We start from the raw sequence: 25,150 nt of genomic DNA on the forward strand, positions 1-25,150 counted from the left end.
TAAAATTGTACTTGCAGTTTTTCAAATTTTTTACAGATTTAATTTTTTTGTAATAATTTTGACATTAAAAAAAAATCTAAAATTTTTTAGATGTCGGCTTACTTAATTTTAAGAAAATATATCTTTGATGTATATAATAGCTCAGAGAAAATATTTTTTTTGTGTAATTTTAATTTAATAAAAAAATAAATTTTTAATTTAAAAATTTTTTTAAATTGTCACTTAAAGATATCAAGTCATAAAATTTCCAAAGATCCTTCGTTGTTAAAAAATATCCTGTGATTTAAAATCTGACACAAGAGCCATAAAATTGGATTTCTTTTTACAATCTCGGTAATTCTGTCCATGCCTAAAAAAAAAAAAAAAAAAAAAAAAAAAAAAAGTGTATTTTAGCATCTCCAAAAAAAATATTTATATCTTCAAGCTTAAATTTATTTTCTAAAATTTTTCAAGCTTGTATTACGTCCAAAAATCTCACTTATGACCTTGAAAAAAAAAAAATTGCTTAATTATAGAGAATAAAAAAAAAATCCATAAATAGTGGTTACGCATGACCCAAGAAACCTTTCTCGCATCTAAAACATTTTTTCTCGTGTCAAAATGTCCCATGGCAACAAGAATTTATCTGAAAAAAAAAAAAAAAAAAAAAAAAAAAATCTCTTAGCAAAATAATTAAAAAACATAAACTGTCTAATCTCAAAACTACCTTCTATTCAATTGGAGCCGAATTGGTGGTACCTATCAGCAAAGGCAATGACAATGAAAGTTTGATTAAAAGTTATGAGTGAAAATTCCGTGAGCCGTATTGTCAACGGTGGTACATCGGGCGGTGGCTTTAATATAACTTGCGTGGAGCACAAGACAGGATGGTAAATACTACATGAGCTAGCAATAGTTTTGTGTGCGCTCTACAGCACACACACACACACACACACACACACACACACACACACACACACACACACACACACACACATACTTTTACTGCCAGAGCTGGCTCTATAGTACTACAAGTACCAGTACTAACCATCATAGGTGTGTTGGCGCAGTAAATATAAAGAAGAAGGAAGGAAGATAGTAACTGCTAGAAACAAGGGCACTGCGCATGCGTCTTTTCTATTCCTACTTCTATGCACACACACATATTAATATATATTATAATGACATTAAAAGCTGTCACTTTTTTAAAATTTAATTTAATTTAATAAATTTCTTCCCAAAAAAATTTGAAATTTTAATTTATTAACATTTCTTCCCAAAAAAAAATTGAAATTTTAATAAATTAAAATTTTTTTTTGGCATAATTTATTTATAAAATATGTTTTAAATTATTTAAAAAAAAATGTATTTGTATCCATGATAGCTTCACAGTAAAATACACATATGGAGTGCGCGTACGTACATGCACATGCATTGTAAATATTTACATCTCTTTTCTTCCTATTATATTCTAGTATTATCGGGAATCTCCGGCCCTGGTCGCGCCCGTCTCGTCTCCTCTCCGCTTACTTCCCTTCCCCTCTTCTTCTTCTTCTTCTTCTTCTTCTTCACCTCTTCCTCCTTCGTCACTTTACTTCCACTGTTACCACACACACACACACACACACACACACACACACACACACACACACACACACACACACACACACACACACACACACACACACACACACACACACACACACACACACACACACACACACACACACACACACACACACACACACGCACATCTTCCATACATACCACTCAGTATGGTACTCAGCCGCTCGCACCGTTTTTCCACCACCCCCTCTCGACTACTGGCAACACTGGCGTCCTGCGCCGTGTCCTGGTGCTCAACTGTGCTCAACGCCAGCTCACGCGTCAGCGGCCGCCAGTCGCGCGAGAATCTTTTACGAGTAGGGTGTCTCGCTCTCTCACTGCCATTAGTTTTTAAATATATATACATATATATATATATATATATATATATATATATATATTTAATTATTATTATTAATATTTAAATTAGTTTTTAATAATAATAATAATTATACTCAGTTAATTATAAAATACGTAATAAAGTTTAAGAAGAAATATTTGTGTTCAAAAAAATCACTGCTGTCAAAGTTTGACACTTTTATCCAATCCAACAGTTTAAAGAAGAAATATCCTTGATACTTGGTACGATATAAATATAAATATATATATGTGTGTATTTATTATATATATATATATATATATATATATATATATATATTATAATTATTATTGCGTTGCATTCATTAATATAAATCATTTCCTGATAAGTGATTTATTATTACACTTGTCATTGTTTATTTATTATAATTCAAACTACAATAATAAATTATTGGAAGACTATAAATATATCGGAGTTTACTTAAATAAAATAAAATAAAAGGTACGCGTGTAAAAAAAAAATAAATAATCTTAATTTAAAGCGATTACGTTTATCTTATTCAAGTTTTTAAGCTTCACCTTGAAGCAAGAGTACCAGTGCAGTGTAATCAAGTGTGATATTACCACTAGTGGTCATCTAAACGTGCTGTTTATATTATTATATATTGTATACATATATATAATATATAGATACATTTTATTTATACTTATGGCTGATATTAGCGTACACGTTACACAAGACTTGAAGGGTGAGATTTAAATTCCACTGGCAGACATTTAAATGGTGAGTCTCTTCTTTAGTTTTTATCATTTACCATTACCTTGAGGTTGAGTAACAGGCTGTTATTATTATTGTTGTTGTTGTTAATTATTTTTTTAATATTGGAGATCTGAATGATGATGATGAATGACATTAAAGTTAGTAGTCACTTTGCCATTTTTTTTAACAAGCAAATTTGCTCCAAAAAATTATCTTTTAAAATTACATTTTTTTGTTTTTTTAATTTTTAAATGTTAATTTATTTGTTAAAAAAATTATTAAAAATCTTCTAAATTAATTTTTATTGAAGATGATGATTGTCATTAAAGTTATCGAACCATTTTTTAATTTTTTTTCTAACAAACAAACTCGCTCCAAAAAATTATTTAAAAAAAATTAAATTTTTTATTTTTTTAATAATTTATTTATTAAAAAATTATTAAATATCTGCTAAATTAATTTTCATTGAAGATGATGGTAAATTTAAATGGATGTGTGTGAATTAACAAAATGGCGCTAATTGATGATAAGTCAAAACTGTAGATGCTGAAAATAAAAAAGGTCTGAGTTTAACGTGTCGCTGATAGCAATAAAATATGTAGTGGCTTACATGATGATGGAGAAACCGTTACGGCATATATCGCAGTGGGTCAATGCAACAAGTCGCGCGAATACGTCGCGATAGGCTCACGACATGACTAATTGCACCAGGGTATGCGTGCTAAGTGTTTGTGTTAGTTAATAAATAAATAAATGAATGGTACGCAAGTATGGATGCATGTATGTAAATGTTGATGTTGACGTTCACATTATTATTTAATGTCACATATATTCCATATTTTATGTTTTATAGATGTTATTAAATTAAGTATGTACAGTACGGACAGATTTGTATACACACGCGCTTACTCGTAAGATAATTAGACACACGTAATATCTTGGAGTTACGTAGACGAGGGAGTAATTCAGTAATTCCATCTGAGCTGTGATATCAAGAGCTGAATAATACAAGAGTACTTGAGTTGTTGTACTGACAAGAGTGTTGCACCGCGATACTGTAAGCAGCTGAGAAACCAGGTCACGTGTGCGCAATACCAACTCACCCAGTATACATTTATGTCACGATTTAACCAAACGCTAATTGCAGATAAATATATACAAGATAGTAATTTTAGATTTCAGCGCTATTTTATCAGCTTGGAGTAATCATAAAAAATAGTCTTTATTTTTAGTTTGTATCTGCACTGAAAAAAAAAATAAACTTGAACCAAGAAAATAATTAAAAAAAATTTAATTGACTTCAATGAAAATGAAAAATTATTGAATCAAGTAAAATTTACAAGGTAGTTGTCGTGGCTAAGGCATATCGTCAGAAAATTCTAAATTTTTGTAGACTGATTAAAGACATGATGATACAATTATCTTAAAAATTTTAAATCGATTGACCAACTATAACCCGAGATGAATTCAATTAAAAATTGGATATTTAACATTGATTTGCACACGCTCTCTGCAGTTCTGTGCTAGTTTCTTAGTTGTAAAAAAAAAACTAACTGTCAGAAACTTAAAAAAAAACTGACAGTCTTTTAATGTATTTGTTGTGAGTTAAAAAAAAATTTTTTTGACCGTCTAATTATTTATAAATAATGGATTAAAGTTCAACAATTGAAAAATTTTACTTATTCCAACAAAATTAATTTTTTTGCTTTAAGAAATATGTATCTTGATCCAAGAAAATTTATTTAAGTCCAGAAAGTCTTCTTGTTTTGAAAAAATTCAGCCTCTTGCTCCAAAAAATTTAGTTCTTGATAGAAGTAAATTTTCTTGTTTTGAGAAAATTTTTCTCTTGCTCTAAAAAATTAAATATAAAGATGGAGGTAAATTTTCATTAATATTTTTATTGATTAATATAGCAAATAGGAAGTTCAAACAATATTGAATCATTTTTTTCATTCAATATTTATAATTGCACGCTAAAATAATATAAAATGGATATCAAATATTCAAGAGAAAAATTTTCTCAAGGTGAGAAAATTTATAATCTCTAATTTTTTGACAATATTGTACCATGCCAACAACCTTAAGAATTTTTAAACTCAAATCAAGAAGACAAAATTCTTAAAAATCATTTACTTGATTCAAGTTATTTTTTTTTTTTCTGTGTATGCAGATAAAGAGATGGAGGATAAGTAACTTGATGAATTCAGGCGGTATTAAATAGGAAGCCTGGGAAACTTCTTGAATATTAAATGTTGCAAGTACATAAAAGAGTAAGCGAAGAATATCGATGGACAAAAGAGTCATGATGCCTTAGCTTCTGGTTCTGTTTCTGGTTGGTTGGTTCACCTTTTATTCGAGGATGGCCTCAAGCTTTTTATAACATACTTTTAAAAGTATTTTTTATTTTCCCTTGCCCTTGTCTAGGACGAGGCACTGTCGCCAGGGGCGAGCCGACGTGCCCAGAATTTAATCCAATGCCAGCTAAAGCAAACCGCGGTGTAAAAAACCTGTTCACGAGATCCAATTCTCATCTCGTTCACTACAACTACACTCAACGCTCATCTCCGTAATAATAATCGTGAAATAGAAGATTTATACTTTCTGGTATAGTAGTGCTGTTACGAGCATAACAGCACACTAGAATAGTACTAAGTTAAAGTAGTGAGTACTGAACACGGCTGCTTGCTGATATACTCTGCATCGGGTGGAGTGTTTACATTGGAGCTTATCAATTACAGTTACAGTTACGTATCGGTCTTGTTGATACCACAGATAAGATACCGGTCACATGTATGCTCTTTAATGGATTTTAAACATCTGTTTTATATTTATTCTTATTCACATATGTCTAGACTCTCGTGGATTTAAAAACGACCCGAAATTACGGAGCTGGATAAATTGAAGAAGAGAAGAGATGAGATTCCAAGAAAATATTTGATTTAATTGATAGTAATTGAAGATCAAGCACGATTGAAAGATTCTAACTTCCACTGGAATAAAGCCCAGGATAATTTTAATAATTATATCAAGTACCGACAATACTTAATTTCTGGCTTTTTTTAAGAATTAATTAAAGAAAAAAATGTTAGAAAAAAATTAAAACTCCATTTTTTAAAAATTATATCTTATTTTAGCAATTTTATCTTTTAAAAATGCTAGATCTTGGTTTGATGGTTTAAAAAAGTCATTAATTTTTGCTTTGTAGCTTATCGCTTCAGTAATAATTTTCACTGCAGTAAAAAAAATTTTTCTTTCAACAATTACATAATAATTATGATTTAAGAACATGTAGGACAGGGAATATTTAAATTTAGAACAAAATACTGGGACGCTTTTTGACCAAGTAATTATTGAATAAAAAATCATTAAACTTGGCAGAATTAAATAATAGTCCTTCGCAAATTGATTCTTTTAATTTTAAATTTAATCATTGAAAAAAAAATAAAATGATAAATAAATAGGTAGTGCTCGCGCGTAAAACTGCCTTATCTCAGGACCCATCACATAGTCAAGTAAATAAACTTTACTATAAAGAAATTACTAATAAACGTTCAACCAATATAATCTTTGAGAATGATTTAATTTTTTGGTTCTTCTTTATTTTAGTTTAGATTACTTATAGGACAGTTTTATTAATTATTAAAACGCAGCAAGATTAGGGTAGAAAACTAATTATCAACAAAAAATTTCATTTATTATACTTTTATGGAGGCCTCAAGAGAGTGCCAAAAGTAAATTATCTGCTTTAATTTTTTTAAACAGTGTTTGGAGTATTTACAGTCAGTCTGATAAATTCCAGTGCATTTTTATTTAGACCAAATTTCTGAGCTTAAAAATTTTTTTACTTGAATCAAGATTAAATTCTTAAAAATTATTAACTTAATTTTTTTTTTTTTTTTTTGTGTACGAGTTAAATTAAAGCTCACTGAATTTTTACGACATTAGCTGACAGATTGTTGAAACGAAAGAGAAAGTATTTAATGTACTACATTACATATAGGATGGGAGTGAATTTTAGTATCGGTATTTTGTGGGTCCATAGTTAGTGACTGTGACCCTGAAAGTTCAACAGCCCTCTATGCAGCAACGTCACTACTTCTCCTCTTCTACCTCAACTCGGTCTACTCAACTCTTTAGCTCTGGCTTTGTGTGTTCCTTGCGGTGAACCCGCAAGTTCGTTCAGTCAGGTCTAGCGAGTTTGTCGGTGGGCCAAAATTCAATCCAACACACTCTAATATCCCCACACTGATATCACACACATGGTCAACTTAATCGCCGAGACCTTCGTCTTCTTTGTAATATATAATTTTTTTTTTTTTTTTTTTTTTTTACTATCATTTTCTATTATTATTATTTTATATCTTCCCAGATTTTATTTACTACCACCCAATTTAAATTCGGAGTTTTATAATTGCGTGCATGCAAGTCGCGCACGCGTTAAACCGGAAATTCGAGGTATTGTTCCATTTTGTTACTTTCCGGCTTCTAATGTCATCGCACTCACTGTCTTGATTATTTTTATCTTCAATAACGGTATAGTAATACAATAATTACTTCCAAGTATGTTTTATAAATACTTAATCATTTTTTTTTACTGCAAAGCTAAAATTAAACAGACTGTAGTTGTTACTGCAACTACCAAGTAAATTGTCGAGTCGGGGTGCAATTGCTATTATTGATCTGTATCATACACCGAGGGTTCAATACACATCCACATCCACATATATGGACATCAAAATAAATATATAGAGACGAGCTAATGCGTGTCAGGTTTACATGCCAGCTACGGTTGCATGTTACAACTTGCTATGTAGTACTTTTAATTATTTATTTATATCAAATCACTTTTTTTTTTATCAAAAACTTTTATATTAAATTACCGCTTCGTCCCAGGGCATTTATAAAGAAACGTCCTTGGTAGCAGCTACACAGAAAAAATTTATTTTTAAAAAAATATTGTCGCAAGAAATTTATTTGCTTGAAATTTTTAATTATTTTTATTTATTAGCTGAAGAAATGTAAATTTTTCTTATAAAAAAAAGATTTATAAATTTTGGATAAAAATTTGTAAATTCTTCATCTATATTGATAGAAGGATTTTTTTATTTTTAATAAGCTTTATTACACAGAAAAAAAGGTTCAATTGAGTCAAGAAAATATTTTTCTTCTTAATTATTTTTTTAAGCGAAAAAAAAATTTTTTTTTGACAAGAAATTTTACTTATTCCAACAAAATTAATTCTCTTGCTTTAAAAAATATGTATCTTGATCCAAGAAAATTTATTTAAGATCTATTAAACAATTTTTTTCAACAAGAAAATTATTGTAAGAACAATTTTTATTTCTTCAGCAAAAAAATAAAATTTTAAACAAATAAATTTCTTTTTTATTTTTTTCAATAAATATTTTATTGAAGTATAAAATATAAAATAGTTTTAAATATTTAAATTGCAAACTGTACCAGTACTTTTACTCACGATAAAATAATGTATAATACTATCGGGTATTGAAAGTAAAGTTCTGAAAGCGGGGTATTGAACCAATGAAAAATTTACCCCACGCATTCTAAGCCAGACGAGCAAACCATCAGCAATACAAACCTACAGCATTAGACCGAACAATTGAAAGACCCTATTGCTCTTTGAAAGTCCGTGTGTGCACGTGTATTTACCCCGTGTCATACATGTGAAAGATTCGTAAGGGAAGAATAAAAAAATATATATATATTTCGTCGGAGCCCCTGAGTATTTATTCGCTCACATCTCCAATTGTCATGTAATCTTGATAATTATATTTTTTTCAGCTCTTTAAACACTTAGTTTTAAAAAGTTATCTCGGACTCTAGAAGAGTCCTCAAACTCTAAGACAAATGTTCTATTTTTTTTTTTTTTAATTTTCATTTTATCAGTCATTGAATTGATATTTCCTTTTGTGCCTTTACTTAAGTACACAGAGATCAAATGAATGGGTTTTTAAGCCACAAGTGCCGAGCGGATGTTGAAGAGGATATATTTGAAGAAGAATTGAAAGCCACAGGAAATTCAGGAGAGCACCAGGTGTCCTGATCTACTTCATTCTTCAGATATTTTATTTCCGGATGGAAGGTCCCATAAAACATGTCCGACTTTTCTGAAACATATATAATGGACAGACACAGTGTAATAATAATTGGGCAGCACCACAGCTTTGTACTGTCTAGTAAGGAAGATATTGAAGAAGAAGAAGTCTTTCTGGGCGAAAATTTCGATTGATTTGTGGAAGAAGAGGAATCGGTGTGTATGATAATAATATAAAAAAATATTCATTGCAGTTTGTTGTAAATGTATCATATAGTCCAGCTGGCAACCAGCTGCCCACATCCTGTCTTACACCCAGTCTTGAAGACTATGTGTGTATGTAGACGTATATTACCTATATACACGAGACCTCATTCTACTTACTCTTCGGTATTCTCTTTTATTTCTGGACGATGGGAAAAAATAAAAATTGAGAAAGAGTGGCGCTGCAGGGACTGAGGATGGTGGATCGTCGACAGGCAGGTGCATTGGGCACGCGACCACTACCAACGCGTGCGCAAGCTCCAATCCTCAAAAAGAGAGATATATATTTTAACTCCGGGTTTTGTTTTTATCTTTTTTAACCGGCAATTTGCACATGACCGAGTCTATTCAAGTGATATTCATACAGGTGCAAAAAGTTATATACTACGTTTGTTTGAGTTTTAAATATTATTTCAAATAATTATGCCGATGGATTCGTTAATCCGTTGCTTTTCCGTAAGAACACCTGCATAATTATGCTGATACATCTGTCATTTTTTTTATTTGTGTCATAAATTGTTGATATTTAAAAAAATAATATTGACAGTAATGTTAAAAAAATTACCTTGATATTAAAAAAAAATTTTATTCCAAAAACTCTGATCAAGAGTGTAAAGATCTTATCTATACAATACTAAATAAACTAGAACTAGATTTGAGTCAATATCTCTTCCTAAAATTAAAAAAAATTTACTTGAATCAAGTAAATAATTTTGAAGAATTTCATCTTCTTGGTTTGAATTGAAAAATTCTTAAACTAAGAAATTTTTTTTTATTTAAATTAATTTTTTTTTCTGTCCAGGTAAGAAGTGAAACTTCTTTATAACAACACATAATTTTTTTACTATTTACAACTTCACAGAAGGCTTAAGAAAAAAATTTTTTCCGTATAAAATTGAAGCTATTTTAGTATTATAGACATGCGTAAAAATAATATCAGCAATTCATTTTATTATTGCTCTTATTGTAATTATTGTATTTTATCAATTCTGATCGCATTATTATTACCATTGTTGTCATAATTTAGTAAAAATAATTCAAAGCAGATATTTAATAACTTACTCAGTTATTAAATCCAAGTAATACAATTATAATATGACAGTTAATCTTGTAGCCATGCAATGATTTTATAGACCTCAAAATGAATAAATAAATCATTAGAAACAAATAATTTAAAAAAATGTACGGATACATATTTTTATTTTCTAATTGTGTTTTATTTTATTTTTAAATTATTATTTGATTTAGTTTATTAATAATGTTTAATTTTGTAATACCTAGCTCTATGTACAGATGATTTTGCATCTCTATAGACCTAAATGTTGGAAATAAATAAATAATGGTAAAAATATAATTGTAATAATAAATCAGCAGTCGATATTGTTTTATAATTTTAAAAAAATAGCTGAAGGACTTGTTTATGAAAGAGAAACGGAAGAGAATGGCGATTTCTTGTCCACGACAATGCAACAAGCGTTACGAAAGTACTGCAACAGTTGTGATGGCGTAATATTTTCCCGTTTGCTTTTTCTTTATACATTATATTTATATATACAACTCTTCTTACTTTACTGAGCTTCAGAAAAATTTAACGATAAATAATGTATAATATTATTAGTTTTTATTATTCATTTTTTTATCGTTCTGAAAAATTGTCGGGTTGACATGAATGAAGGGATAAAAATGGCTTGTTAATTAATGCATTGAGATCAGGATAATGTGAACCAGGAAAAGAACACATACATTTCATTAACACTCCCCTTGCTATTACTATATCAGTTAATGTTAATGTTAATGTATATATTCAGTTTAAATCTTGCCTTCAAGATTATCACCGTACGATTACTTAATTGTTGTATTTACAAATTAAAGGGTGGATTTTTGTATAAATTAATATATTTATAGGCGATAATGATAAGTTAAATGTTTCAAGTAATTTGTAATTTAAATGTATATTTTTTTTTTTTTTTTTTTTTTTTTTTTTTTGATTCCAGGGCTGTAAAATCGCTGCAGAAGGTACTGTGGGTAGATCCTAGTTTTTCACGTGCCTGTGAAGTTCATGTGCGGCTCGGGCTCTCGCACAAGGTTCTCTCAGACTTTGATGCGGCTCTCAAACACCTGACACTTGCACTTATTGACGCTAGTACACCAGCTTCATTTACTAAATTTGAAAGTACGTATTTTTTTTATTGTTTTCATAACAATTGGATGTTTTTTTTATTTTGTTCCTTGTTTTTAATTTATGCAATGTGACGAGTTTATTATTTTAAGTTTTGTAATTTTAATTTATTCATTTTATAAAATTTTTTTTATTTCATCATAATATTTTTATTTATATTAATTTTAATTTATTCTGTGATAAAAATTGTTTTTACAAAAAATATTTAAGATGAATTTACAAATTGTTTAATTGTAATATTTTTTTTTAATTCATTTTTTAAATTTATTATTATTAAGAAAATCATAATAATAACTAGCAACCTTGCAGTCATTATGTTAAATTTCACTGTACTTTTTTAAATACTGATCTTTTTAAAGATATAAGCTCATTTCGATGTAACACTCATCAAGACCTTTCATTTAAGTACCCACATCAATTTTTCATATATTTTATATATTTATATATATTAAATATATGTATATATAAAAAATATATCAAAAATGCATGTGGGTACTCAAATGAAAGCTCTTCATGAGTGTAACATCAGGATGAGATTATATCTTTAAAAAGATCAGTATTTAAAAAAGTACAGTGAAATTCAAAAAAACTCATTACTTAATAAATAAAAATTTTATTTATTTATAGTTCACAAGTCACAGCAGTCACATAGTGACTGCAAGGTTGTTATTATTATTATTATTATTATTATTAAAAATATATATTAGATACTCAATAATAAAAAAGTTAAGAATAATCGATTGTTATAAAATGTAGAACAAGAGAAACCAATTGATATTACAAAGAAACACTATCGATTGACATTTCTCAAGGGGTAGTTGTCTTGACTCTTTTACTTTCTATTCTTTCATGGACTTGACCTGGTTTATCTTATAAATATCCTTACAATTACAATTCCTATTATTTAATATAAAATCCACTTACTTTAACAATCATTAGATTGTAAAAGAGAAAAAAACAATTACCACGATCCAATGTTAAAAAAATAAAAACTCGTAGTGATAAAGATAGAAACAAGTTAAACTGAGATGGAAAGAGGAAGCATTTATAGTTCGGTACGAGTACCGGTTTTTCGAGAGTTCGAAGACCCTAAGTATTTTTCTTTTCACATGTAGAGTATATTCGGTTAATCGTTTATGCTCTTGCACTTAATTGTCAGCACTCTATAGTTATAAAAAAAGAAAATAAGTAAATGAAAACAAAGTATATATAAATAGACTAACAATTATTTTAAATTGCAGTAAGGTTCCACATTGCCCACTTGTACGAGGTCCAAAGTAAATATCGGCAGGCCAAAGACCACTACGAGGACCTACTCAAGGAAAAAAATTTGTCAACACATCTGCAGTCGGATATTTGTCGTCAACTAGGTAATTTTTACTGCTAAATTATTATTATTATTATTATTATTATTATTATTATTATTATTATTAATCTATATTATAAAGAGTCATTGCAAAAGTCTTGACTTTAACTTGTGCCTTTTAAGGTTTTATTTAATTCTCACCGATAGTCAATTTATTATAAGTATTTTGGCTACATTCAAAAATGCTCTATCTCTAAATACAATTAAGAAATGACCTTTTATCTTGTGAAATATTGACATTTTTAAAGATATAAGCTCATCCCGATGTTATACTCATCAAGACCTTTCATTTAAGTACCCACATCAATTTTTCATATATTTTATATATTTATATATTTCACAAATATCATATATATGAAATATATAAAAAATGCCATGTGGGTACTCAAATGAAAGCTTTTGATGAGTGTAACGCCGGGATGAGCTTATATCTTGAAAAAATTCAATATTTAAGAAAGTAGAATGCAATGTAACAAAAATAATTATTAAAATTTTTTATAATTCACAAGTCACGTAGTAACTGAAAGGTTGCCAGTATTAATATTAATTATTTACATAATTTTTAATAATAGGTGAGTGACAGAAGTTACGTCAATTGATAACTGATAATGATAGCTAATAATATAACAATAACAATAACAAATACGTAATTAAGGATGAGCGTCGTCAACTTGAAGGTTGAACGGGTGTACAGCTTGGCAGACACGTATATTGATTTATTCCAAGGGTCGAAGAGTACGCTTGGAGCAGGGGCGGTTGCGTCGGGGATGAACAGGGAGATTTCTAAATGAGAGAGATAGAGCGTAAGCCACGCCGGGGTAATTGTAGGCGGCTTTTTTTCTAACTTAAAAATTAATAACCCTTTACTTATCTTAAATAATTTATGTGTCGGGTGTACCACGCACTCGGAGCGTGCATACACAACAAACATTATATTTATATTTCAGAGCTATACACACATACGGACATTTGAAGAAACATTTACATATGCATAATGAGGATTAAAAAATTATCATACAGTTGGGCGCTCATTCTTGATTCACCCTTTTATATATTTATTTTTTATTTTAGTTTCCCACAATTTATTAAAGTACATGCCTACAGTTAGTAATAGTTAAATAATACATTTTGTCAAATGTACAGCGTTGGACTACGTGATGCTATGAGCAGCCCCAATGGCGCTGCATCATTCCCGTACATCCATACACTCCAAAGCCAAATAGAAAACCTAGGTCTATAAACCTTCCCCAAAGGTTGTCAATGGAAAAGAGGGGATTTACAGCCAGGTGTTTAGTTTGCGTGCTAGGCTAGATACTTTGCAGTAGCTAGCCTAGTTCACAGTTACTTGTAGGTCGTCAAGTGATCGTATATAATAACAATATATCGAACTTGTTATATTATTATTAAATTATTTAAAGTGTAAATTCTATTTATTTTATTGAAAAAAAATTTTGATTGTGAATTTAGTGATTTTATATTTTTAAAAAATTTTTTTAATTAAAAAAAAAAATAATTTTAGATAAATAACTTGAATTTTTATCTAAATTTTTTTTTTAGCAAATTTAGAAAATATTTTTTTATTAAGAAAGTTACTGTGAGAAAAATGTTTATTTCTTCAGTTAAAAAAAAATTTTTTTAAATAAATTAGATAAAATAGTAAGTCAGAAAATTTTTGCTGAAAGTATTTTTAGAATTTTTGTTAATGAGCTGTGAAGTTAAGGTTTAAAAGATTAAGAGAAGGACAGTGAAGAAAATAAGTAATTAAATTAAAAGTTAAAAATTTAGACATAATATTTTTAAGTATATTACAAGGGATTGTAGACCGGTTTACGCCAATGGTTACGGGGGTTGTAATTTGAGACAAAGTTCGAGAGGGAGAAAAATCTAAGAATAAGAATAAGAAAACGAAAAGGAAGATAAAAGATGGAATGAAGTTAAATTGGTGGGGCGAAGTGGCTATTGAAAGTATACCTGCGAAATTTCTACTCAACATCTCAGTTATCTAGCTTCCAGCCTACTGGCAGTACTTGACAGCTTGCGCTTAATTTTATAAACTCTTTTTATTTTGTGAAAAATCTAACTGTGAATTTTTTTATTAAAGGATGGATGTACCACGTCGTTGACAGCTCGATCCTAGGGGTGCAACATAAGCAGCACAAGCAACATAAGCATGCTTTTGCAATCCATCTTCTTCAGAAGTCTATTGACGCTGAGCCGAAAAGCGGACAGAGCCTGTATTTGCTGGGCCGTTGTCTAGCAGCTGGTAATAAGGTTCACGAAGCCTTCGTTGCTTATAGGTATGTATAGGTTGAATTATTATTATTATTTTTTTTTTTAATGAAAATTTTTAACGTTTTTTATTTTGGTTTTTTTATAGGAATTCTGTAGAGAAGACTGAAGGCAATGCAGACACTTGGTGTAGTATAGGTGTCCTTTATCAGCAGCAAAATCAACCTACGGATGCACTTCAAGCTTATATTTGTGCTGTGCAACTAGACAAGACTCATTCTGCAGCTTGGACTAATCTTGGGATTTTGTATGAATCTGTTAATCAACCGAAAGACGCGCTTGCTTGTTATCTTAACGCTTCAAGGTAATTATTAATTTTTTTTTTTTTTCCTTTTTTTTATTTATTTAAAATATTAAAAAAGTTTTTATTTCCTACAAATAATTCATTTTTTAATTTATTTAAAATATTAATAAATTTTTTTAATATTTTATTTAATTCAAATTATGCAGTTTTTAATTTAATAAAAATATTAATAAATTTTTTATTTACTTTAATTCATAAATTTTCTAATTTATTTAAAAGATTATTGAAAAAAATTTTTTAGTGTTTTATTTACTTTGCTTTATTTAATTCATAAATTTTTTAATTTATTTATAATATTATTAATAAATTTTTAAAATGTTTTATTTAATTTAAATTATTCAGTTTTTAATTTATTTAAAATATTAATAAATTTTTTAACTTATTTAAAAAATTATTAAAAAAAATTTTTTTTAATGAAAATTTGAATTAAAAATTAAAATAATATTTTCTGTCTTATAGGTATAAATACCACTTACATCTTTCAAAGTATACTTATGCACATAATTTATGGTGAAAAGTTAATTGATTTGTATAGTTGATGTTTATACTGTGTATATTTATTTACATTGCCCGGTGACACTTAACAACCGAGTATAAACTCTGAAATAAAGGTTTCAGGTAGTAAAAAATTATTTTCAACCTTTTTGGGTAATGTCATAAAAGCTACCTAAATTAGAAACACTTAAAAAATTTATTACATTCAATTTTAAATTTACAATATTACTTGTGATGGTCAATAAATAAAACTGAAGTTGAAATTTTAGTTTATTTAAAAAAAAAAAAAAAAAAAAAAAAAAAGTCATTAATGTCAAAAATAAATTTTAGGAGCAACAGTAATTTATCAAGTCCAACGACAGCATTAGTTGGCTCAGGAGGTGTAAAGTCTGATGGGAATGTACCTATGAATCCATCTTTACATCAGCGGATAAATTTTCTTCAGAGTCATCTAAGTCAAGCTCCGATGCCATCTGTTGCAACAAAGTGAGTAAAATAATTATTTTTATTTTATTATAATGTGTTTAATGAAGAAGCTTAGACTTTAAATTGTAAATTTTTTTCTGCAAAGAAAACGCCCGTTTCCGTCAATTGAAGAAGCATGGAATTTACCAATAAGCGCCGAGATGTCTAGTAGACAACAGCAGCAGCCTGCGAACCAGGCAGGTTATAAATACAATGCGACAACACCTTCAGGACCCCCGCCACCGTACCCTCAAGGTCAAGGACCAGCTGTCACCACTAAAAGATTTAAGGCTGGTGAGGAGCCGATTTCGGCACCGCAGCAGCAGCCACAGCAACAACAGCCCCAGCAGGAGCGACCACCCTTCTACCTGACGACCCAGCAGCTTCAAATGCTCCAATTTTTCCAACAAAACCAGGGAAATTTGACCCAACAGCAGCAGACTGTCCTCCAACAACTGCAAGTGCAGTATCGGCTCATGCAGCAACATCAGCAGCAGCTTAGAATTCAGCAGCAGCAAGCCGCTCAGCGGGGATTAAGACCTGGTCAGCCTGGATATCCTACAGGTACTTTATTATTGTATTTTATTTAATTGAAATTTATTATAATAAGTTTTTAAAGTAATTAAATTTTTGTTTTATTTTTTACAAGTTAATATAATTTTTAGGGATGAAATTTTTAATATCAATTCAATTTTTATTTTTAATTTACATTTTAATTTTTATTTTTTTGAACGAAATTTTTCTACGAAATAGTAGAAAATACCAAAGTTTGTTTGGTTTGCATTTTATTCCTTATTTTATGCCAAAAATAGAGTGGACCCCACTTGTAAATAATTACTTTTTTTTTTTTAACAAGAAAATTACTGTGAAAAAAATTTTTATTTCTTCAGTTAAAAAATTAAAATTTCACCCAATAAATTTCTTATTTATTCATTTTTTAAAAATAAATTTTTTCTCAGTGTAATTAAAAGTAGATTAAAATTTTTTTATTTTATTTTATGATTATTGAATGTAAAATTTTAAATTAATTTGAATTAATATTAAATTATCTATAATTTAAGGAATCATAACAATGGCTCTGCTGTTGGGTTCAGTATTTGTTCTAAAAAAAAAAAAAAAAATAAAAATTATGGATTTGATTATTAGATAAATTATTCTTATAAAAAAAAAAAAAAAAACCTTAATCCATAAATTAACACCAACATAATAATGTAAATTTCATAAAAAAACTTTTTTAGTTTACACAAATGTCAGAGAAGGACAACAGCAAGCCCAGCCAGGTGTAATAAAAACCTACGGTATGTCACAACAGCCCCAGGGAGGCACAGTAGCCCTGCAAACAGGATTTTCGGACTCGAATGTGGCTTACAATACCGCAGCGACCGGGAACGCGCAGCAGAGCCCCGGCATGCCTTACAAGTCGGCAGCGGACTCAAGCTACCAGCGAGGAGGTGGTCAGTACAACCACTACCCAGCGAACCAGTACGGCACGCAGGGTTACACCCAGATAACATCAACCACTGGGAACAACTACCCGGAGAGCAGTGTAGGTTCCAAGGACATAAACGTGACCGACCAAGAGCTGCACGCCCTGCTGTCCCAAAAGGACCTCGCGACGACTCTGGCCGAAGACATTCTCAAGCACTTCGGGTCGGAGGATCTCGACGAGAAAGAAGACCCGATCCCGATAATGAACAACGGAACCCTGAGCTCGGGTCCGTTCTCGCCCTCTAACCTCGACAGCGAGCGGATAAAAGAAGTTAAAGTAGAAAGAGTCGACCCTGACTGTGAAATAAACTCAATCGCCGACAGTGTAAAGTGTGAAGCAACTTCTAGCACTAATAATAGTAATAATAATAATAATAATAATAATAATAGTAATAATAATAATAATAATAATAATAATAATAATAATAATAATAATAATAATAATAATAATAATAATAATAATAATAATAATAATAATAATAATAATAATAATAATAATAATAATAATAATAATAATAATAATAATAACAATAGTAATATTAATATTAGCAATAGAATCGACTCAATACGTAGCAACAGTAGCAATAGTACCAGCGAGCCGGTGTTGAAACTAGAAAGTCTCCGCGAGTCGCCGATAGATCCCGAGTTCTCAATCGAAATGGACGCCAAGAGTATTATCGAAGCTTGCAAAGGCCAGGGTTTGAAAGGCGTGCCAAATTGCTCAATACTTTCAGACCGTTCGCCTCCACCCGCGCCTCCAGACCCTCCAGCGCAGAGACTCACCCGCGAGCAGCTTCTGCCGCCGACGCCAAGCGTGTATTTAGAGAATAAAAAGGATGCGTTTAGTCCTCAATTGCAGGAGTTTTGTCTCAAGCATCCGATAGCTGTGATTCGCGGGCTAGCGGCAGCGCTCAAGCTCGACCTCGGTCTCTTTTCGACCAAGACTCTAGTAGAGGCAAACCCGGACCACGGGATAGAAGTCAGGACCCAGATGCAGCAGACCAGTGATGAAAACTGGGACCCGGTCATGTCCAGGAAGGTCTGGGGCTGCATCAGTCACCGCAGTCACACGACTATTGCCAAGTACGCCCAGTACCAGGCTTCCAGTTTCCAGGAGAGCCTCAAGGAGGAAAGAGAGAAGTCTCAGGGCATCCATACGGCTAACTTGTCCGACTCGGACTCTAAGGACAGCACTGGGGTTGTTAAGAGGAAGAAAAACGCTTACGGGCTGGCTGGAAGGCCTGGCTCTAAGATGCTCAGGTTCGGGACCAATGTCGACCTGTCTGATGAGAGAAAGTGGAAGACCCAGCTTCAGGAACTTATGAAGCTCCCCGCTTTTGCTAGGGTTGTTTCTGCTGGAAACATGCTCAGTCATGTCGGACATGTCATACTTGGTATGAACACTGTCCAGTTGTACATGAAGGTCCCCGGCAGCAGAACTCCGGGTCATCAGGAGAACAACAACTTTTGCTCGATTAATATCAACATCGGACCTGGTGATTGCGAGTGGTTCGCGGTACCAGATGCTTACTGGGGTGTTATTCACAACTTGTGCGAGCGGAATAATATCAACTATCTTCATGGAAGTTGGTGGCCTTCTCTGGAGGACTTGTACGATGAAAATATTCCGGTTTATAGATTTTTACAGCGGCCTGGAGACCTCGTCTGGGTCAATGCTGGATGTGTTCACTGGGTTCAAGCTGTTGGATGGTGTAATAATATTGCTTGGAACGTCGGACCTTTGACCGCCAGGCAGTACCAGTTGGCTATTGAACGATATGAGTGGAATAAACTTCAGTCATTCAAATCCATTGTTCCTATGGTTCATTTGTCTTGGAACTTGGCGAGGAATATCAAGGTTTCCGATCCCAGGCTCTTTGAGCTTATTAAGAACTGCTTGCTCAGGACTATGAAGCAGTGCTGTATTATTTTGGAGTTTGTCAAGAGCAAGGGTGTTGAAGTTAGATTTCATGGAAGGGCGAAGAATGAAGCCTCTCATTACTGCGGACAATGTGAAGTGAGTTTGATTTATTTTTTTTAGGATATATGCTTTGGAGATAGTACTTACCCGCATAGTACATGCCCCTATGGCTCCAGGTGGATATTTATTTTTTTTTCTCTGGTGGATTTTAGATTAAATTTTTTTTTAAAAGGTTTAATTGCTAATTTTATTTGTAAGTCGGGAATAAATTTTTTTATCAGTTGAAAATGAAATAAAAAATTTATGTTGAAATTCATGGGGTGCTTTATAAAATTTTTTAATAATTACTATTGATAAAATATTTTTTTTAAGTTATATTAGGTCGTTCACGCTTTTTTTATGATAAAATAAATTTTTTCGTTCAAATTTTTAACAATACGGTCAAAATATGAGTTTTATAAAAATTTTTTAAAAATAAAAGTCAATATTTAAGAAAGTACAGTGCAATTTAACAAATATCTTGTGAACTATTGAGATTTTTTAAGATATAAGCTCACCCTGACATTACATTCATCAAGACCTTTCATTTGAGTACCCACATCAATTTTTCATATATTTATATATATTATATATATGTATATATGAAAAATATATAAAAATGCATGTGGGTACTCAAATGAAAGCTCTTGATGAGTGTAATATCGGGGCGAGCTTATATCTTAAAAAAAAATAAATATTTAAGAAAGTACAGTGCAATTTAACAAAAGTCAGTATTTAATTATGATTTTATTTTTGAAATGTTTTACTTCTAAAATGTTCATTTTTTTATAAAATTAAATTAAAAAAAAAAATTTTTATAGAGCCAATAATATCAAAAGTCTTGACGTTACTTATTAAATTATAGCCAAAAATCTAACTCAATGATTCTGCTCCATAAATCCAGACAAAATAAATATATCTCTTACTATAAATAAAATCTAAAAATTCTTATAATTTAATTTATTTACAGATTGAAGTTTTCAACATTCTATTCATTCGAGAGCAAGAAAAACGTCACGTGGTCCACTGTATAGACTGTGCCCGAAAACAAGCCCCGTCACTCGAAGGCTTCGTGTGCCTTGAAGAGTACAGAATGCGTGATTTAATGGATGTTTACAACGGATTTACACTTTACACGACCTCAATTTCCTCAGCGATTTCTGCGCCGCAGTCGAGCCAGACTTCTTGAGGATTTGTTATGGAACACAGATATTCCGACGAGTTAGAAACCCTGGAGTAGAGAGGATCATACTTTACGACTCGAATGTCTGTGCGGCCAAAATTCACTATAATTATAAAAAACAGATTACTATTATTACAGTAATAAGTAAGTAAACAAAAAGCCTCGTCCACGTACCTGAGAGTTACTTTGTATTGTGGAAAGAAAGATAAAACTCGTATGGTGAGAGAGCGTGGAACCTTACCTATAGTTTCTTTGTTTTATTTTTTGACTTAGTTAGAACTATTTGTACAAATAATTAACCTAATTACCCCGAGAAGTAAGTAAGGAGCATCTTTTAAGTGAATATAACAGAAGCGCCTTTAAATAATATTTTAATTTTTATCATTATTATAAATATAAATATATTATTAATTATTAATTATTAGTAACATTAATATTAATATATTAATATTATTATTATTTTAATTTAGAACAAAAATCGGCGTATCCTTATTGATATTGAGTTTTAAAAATTAATTATAAAGACCCACATACAGCAGTGAAACAAAGAAATTTATTGTAGTGTAAAAGTGATGAACGCTTTACCACGTTAATTGTTTCTTATTATTAATTATATTGAGCGAGATAATTGCAACTACGACTGCTAAAATTTTACAATGCCAATTGTCAATTTATTTTATTGGTATTTTTTTAAATTTTATTTCAAGGGTCTGAATTATTTTTAATTTTATATTGTAAAATATGTAATTGAAAAATGATTATTTGTTTGATTTTTTTTTTAATATAAAATTTTTAATTTTATAAAATAATCAATTTTCAAAAATTTCAATTTTTACAGCTAACATTTTGACTACTCAAATTTTTATTGACCCTCTATTGTAAAAACGCAATACTGCATAGAAATCTGCTCAATGAGAATTTTGAAGGTTTTTTATCAAAAGGTGACAAAATAGTAATTGGAGTCAAAATTTTTGCTTTAATTTGAAAATAAATAACTAATATTTATTATTATGACGAAAATATTGGATTAAAAAAAGTTGTAGAAAATTTTATTTTATTTGAAAATTGAACACGCTTCGCGCGCTTTTTTTTAAAAATATTTATTTATTGACAATTTAATTAATTAATATTTTTACAAATTTTACTCTTTAAATCTATTTTCAACAATTTTTTTTTTAATAGAAAAAATGAAATATTTTTTAAATAAGTAAAATTTAAATATAATTTATTATTACGTGAAAAATATTGATTTAAAAAAAAAAAAAATTTGAAACAAAAGTTCAAAATTTAATTGTATAAAAAAAATGTTTTATGATTTTTTTAAACGATCAATATTTTCATCGTAATTTCAAAATAAAAATTTATTATGAATAATTTTTATTAAAAAAAATTTTTTATGACCAATATCTTCACTGTAATATTAAAAAATTAATACCATTAATTATTAATTGTTATTTTAAAACAAATACAAAAATTCTGGCTCTAATAATAACACTTAAATAATAATAATTGTTCGCCTCTGTCCTTCTTTTCTCAGTTCGGTAAATTTTGTAAATTTTCTTATAGGACAATTTTTTAAAAAAATTAATTATTTTATTAAAATGCGACTCTCGCGAATAAAATATTTTATAAGAATGACGGTACTTTAGTATCTTAATTAATTAATTGAACATATAAATATATAAATAAATAAATAAATAAATAAATATATGGATGAGTAGAAGAAAAGTAAACGCGCAACTGCAAATGTCTATGTAATTAAAGATCAGGGGAATATAGTTTAATTAATTAATTTGATTAATAATTGAATTTGTTTAAAAATATCAACTAGCGGTTTTGAAAAAATATTGTATGTAAATACCGCAGTAATGATCTCAATTCATCGATCGGCAGAAGTTTTAATTTTTTTCTGCTTATTAATTGTAAATGAATTATAAAATTAAATTTCATAATTCGTTTAATTGTATCTATATGTATTTAATTGTACGGTAAATTGTAGGATTTAAATAACGTGAAAGCGTTTGTGTGGCAGAAAAAAAAAAAAAAAAAAAACTAGAAAATTATTAATTTTTTTTTTTATATTCGTGTCTTTTAAATGAAAATTTGGCAATTATTTACAAGTGAGGTCCACACTATTTTTGGCTATATCTAGCTGAAAAATTAACATTTATGATTAAAAAATCATGAAAAAAAAAAAAATAAAGATTTCGATAGCTTTTTTGACTTCAAAAGTTGGACAAAATTTTGGTTCTCATATTTTTGGATAAAATTTATATTTTATTTTTTTTTGATATATATTTTTTTGAAAAATTCATAAAAAAACAAACAGTTAAAAAAAAAATTTTCTAATAAAATTTATAAATTTGTTTGAAAATTTTTTTAAATTGTTAAAATTGTGATAATCAACTTTTTTTTTTTAATTGTTAATTTTTTTATGTATTTTTTAAAAATTTTACCTTTTAATCTTTGTTAAGATTTTTTACTCTGTCAATGGCTACAGCTGTTGGGTTTGGTTATTTATAAATAAATAAATAAATAAATAAGTAAATAAAAAAATTAATAAATAAAAAAGAATATATCAATAAAATCAAATAAAAATTTCGTTAAAAAAAAATTAAAATTAAAATAGTTGACCCCACTTGTAAATATTTACCAAAAAATATTTTTTTCTATTTTTTAATTATCTTCATTATTATTATTATTTTTAATTATTACTACTACACTATTGAGACAATTGCTACTATTTTTATAAATGATACATAGAAGTGAAATTAATGTAAAACAAGATTTTGATATTAAAAAAAAATAAAACTTGGAAACATATTTTTGAGACAAACAATAGGCCAATACTGAACAATATAATCTAAAAAAAAAAAAAAAAAAAAAAAAAAAAAATAGTTAATCTTTTACACAAATAAAACTATTTTCGCATAATAAATTTGTGTGGTTTTAGTTAATAAATAACTGTAGTAATAATAATAATTACCGAACTTTATAGCTGAGAAAAAATAATAATTAGTAATTATTTATTAATTACAAATTATATTTCTCAAAAGCACAAATAAGCAAATAAATAAAAAAAAAAAATGAAGATGATAGATATTTTTTTTATTGTCAAATTAAAATTAATAAGTAATAATACTATAACAAAATTTTATTTTTTATTTCATTCACATTTATATGGAACAAATAGTTAAATACCGTAGATAAACTTTGATAATTCATAATAAATATAACAATAACATTTAACAAACAAAAAAAACATAATAATAATAAATATTATTATTATTATTATTATAAAAAAAATTTATTAATATCAATCAACATGTGAAACAATTAATATTCACTGCCAAATTGTGATAAATGTGTTTTTTCACCAAAACATCCAATAGCAGATAAAAAGTAGTCGGTATTAATTATTTTTCGACTTAATTATAAATTACGCTGTTGTTATTTCTTATATTACAAATATATTGTAACAATAATTTTTAATAATCTCTCTGAAGAAATTTTTTTTTGTGTATAAAATTAAATTTTTAACGTCGCTCTAAATTATACTACTAGTAACTTGTCAGGCGCTTAAGTTTATTTGGTTTGTTAATAATAGAATTTAAATAAACACATGTACAGTGCCTTGACCACAAGAAGAAATAACAAAAAACATAAAATAGCGCCTTTGAACAATTAAAGACGAATAAAAGTAATAACAATTAAAATAAAATCAGATTTTACTATTACAATTATGATTTTTCACTTTTAAATACTTGCAATTAATGGCAACCGACAGCAATTATTATTATTATTATTATTATTATTATTATTATTATTATTATTATTACAATTTATAAATAAATAAAAATATTAGTTAGATTATATATTATTATAGAATAATTGTATAACACTGTACAGCCCATAATAAGAAAAATTTAAAACGTAATCGCGAATGATAGTTTATACTTAAATTTATTATCATTATTATTAATTATTCTTATTCTTATTATTATTATTATTACTATTAAAAATTGTCAATAATAATTATCAGTTATTTTCTATGCTATTAGTTTCCTCTTAATTATTATTAATCCAATAAATTGCGTTACTAAAGCCAAAAGGGCGATCTTTTGGCTTTGAAGGGCCAATAGGGAGGGGAGCCATAAGGGCGTATAAAAAAATTTTTTTTGGAAATTTTGGAAATTTTTTTTTCATGAAATGTGCAGAAATGCAAAAAAAAAAATTTTTTTTCCAAACTAAAAATTTTTTTAGACAGAAAAAAAAAAAAAAAGAATTTTTATTTTACGCCCTTATGGCATTTGTAACGCGATATATCAAATTATTTTTTTAAAATGATAATAAATTTTTATCATACAAATGGATAATTTTTTAAAATTGTTTTAGACAATTTGCTAATTAAAACGTCAATATGTCCTTTTGGTTTTAAAA

General features: G+C 28.7%; 1 protein-coding gene across 1 annotated transcript in view; it reads left to right on the top strand.

The window, feature by feature from the left end:
• Utx (Utx histone demethylase) overlaps positions 1 to 24,585 on the top strand; it is a 30,925-nt gene extending 6,340 nt beyond the window's left edge. The window contains exons 4-11 of the mRNA XM_074254735.1: positions 10,976 to 11,154; positions 12,402 to 12,530; positions 14,628 to 14,823; positions 14,904 to 15,119; positions 15,945 to 16,100; positions 16,186 to 16,643; positions 17,318 to 19,584; positions 20,498 to 24,585. Coding sequence (XP_074110836.1) covers positions 10,976 to 11,154; positions 12,402 to 12,530; positions 14,628 to 14,823; positions 14,904 to 15,119; positions 15,945 to 16,100; positions 16,186 to 16,643; positions 17,318 to 19,584; positions 20,498 to 20,716 — 3,820 coding nt within the window. The 3' untranslated portion in view covers positions 20,717 to 24,585. The remainder of the gene's footprint in view (positions 1 to 10,975; positions 11,155 to 12,401; positions 12,531 to 14,627; positions 14,824 to 14,903; positions 15,120 to 15,944; positions 16,101 to 16,185; positions 16,644 to 17,317; positions 19,585 to 20,497) is intronic.
• Positions 24,586 to 25,150: the final 565 nt, after the last annotated feature.

The sequence above is a fragment of the Cotesia typhae genome, unplaced genomic scaffold (genome assembly GCF_013202065.1).
Source record: "Cotesia typhae breed Kobodo isofemale line unplaced genomic scaffold, CoteBio_Ctyphae scaffold_13, whole genome shotgun sequence".
NCBI classification, from domain to species: domain Eukaryota; kingdom Metazoa; phylum Arthropoda; class Insecta; order Hymenoptera; family Braconidae; genus Cotesia; species Cotesia typhae.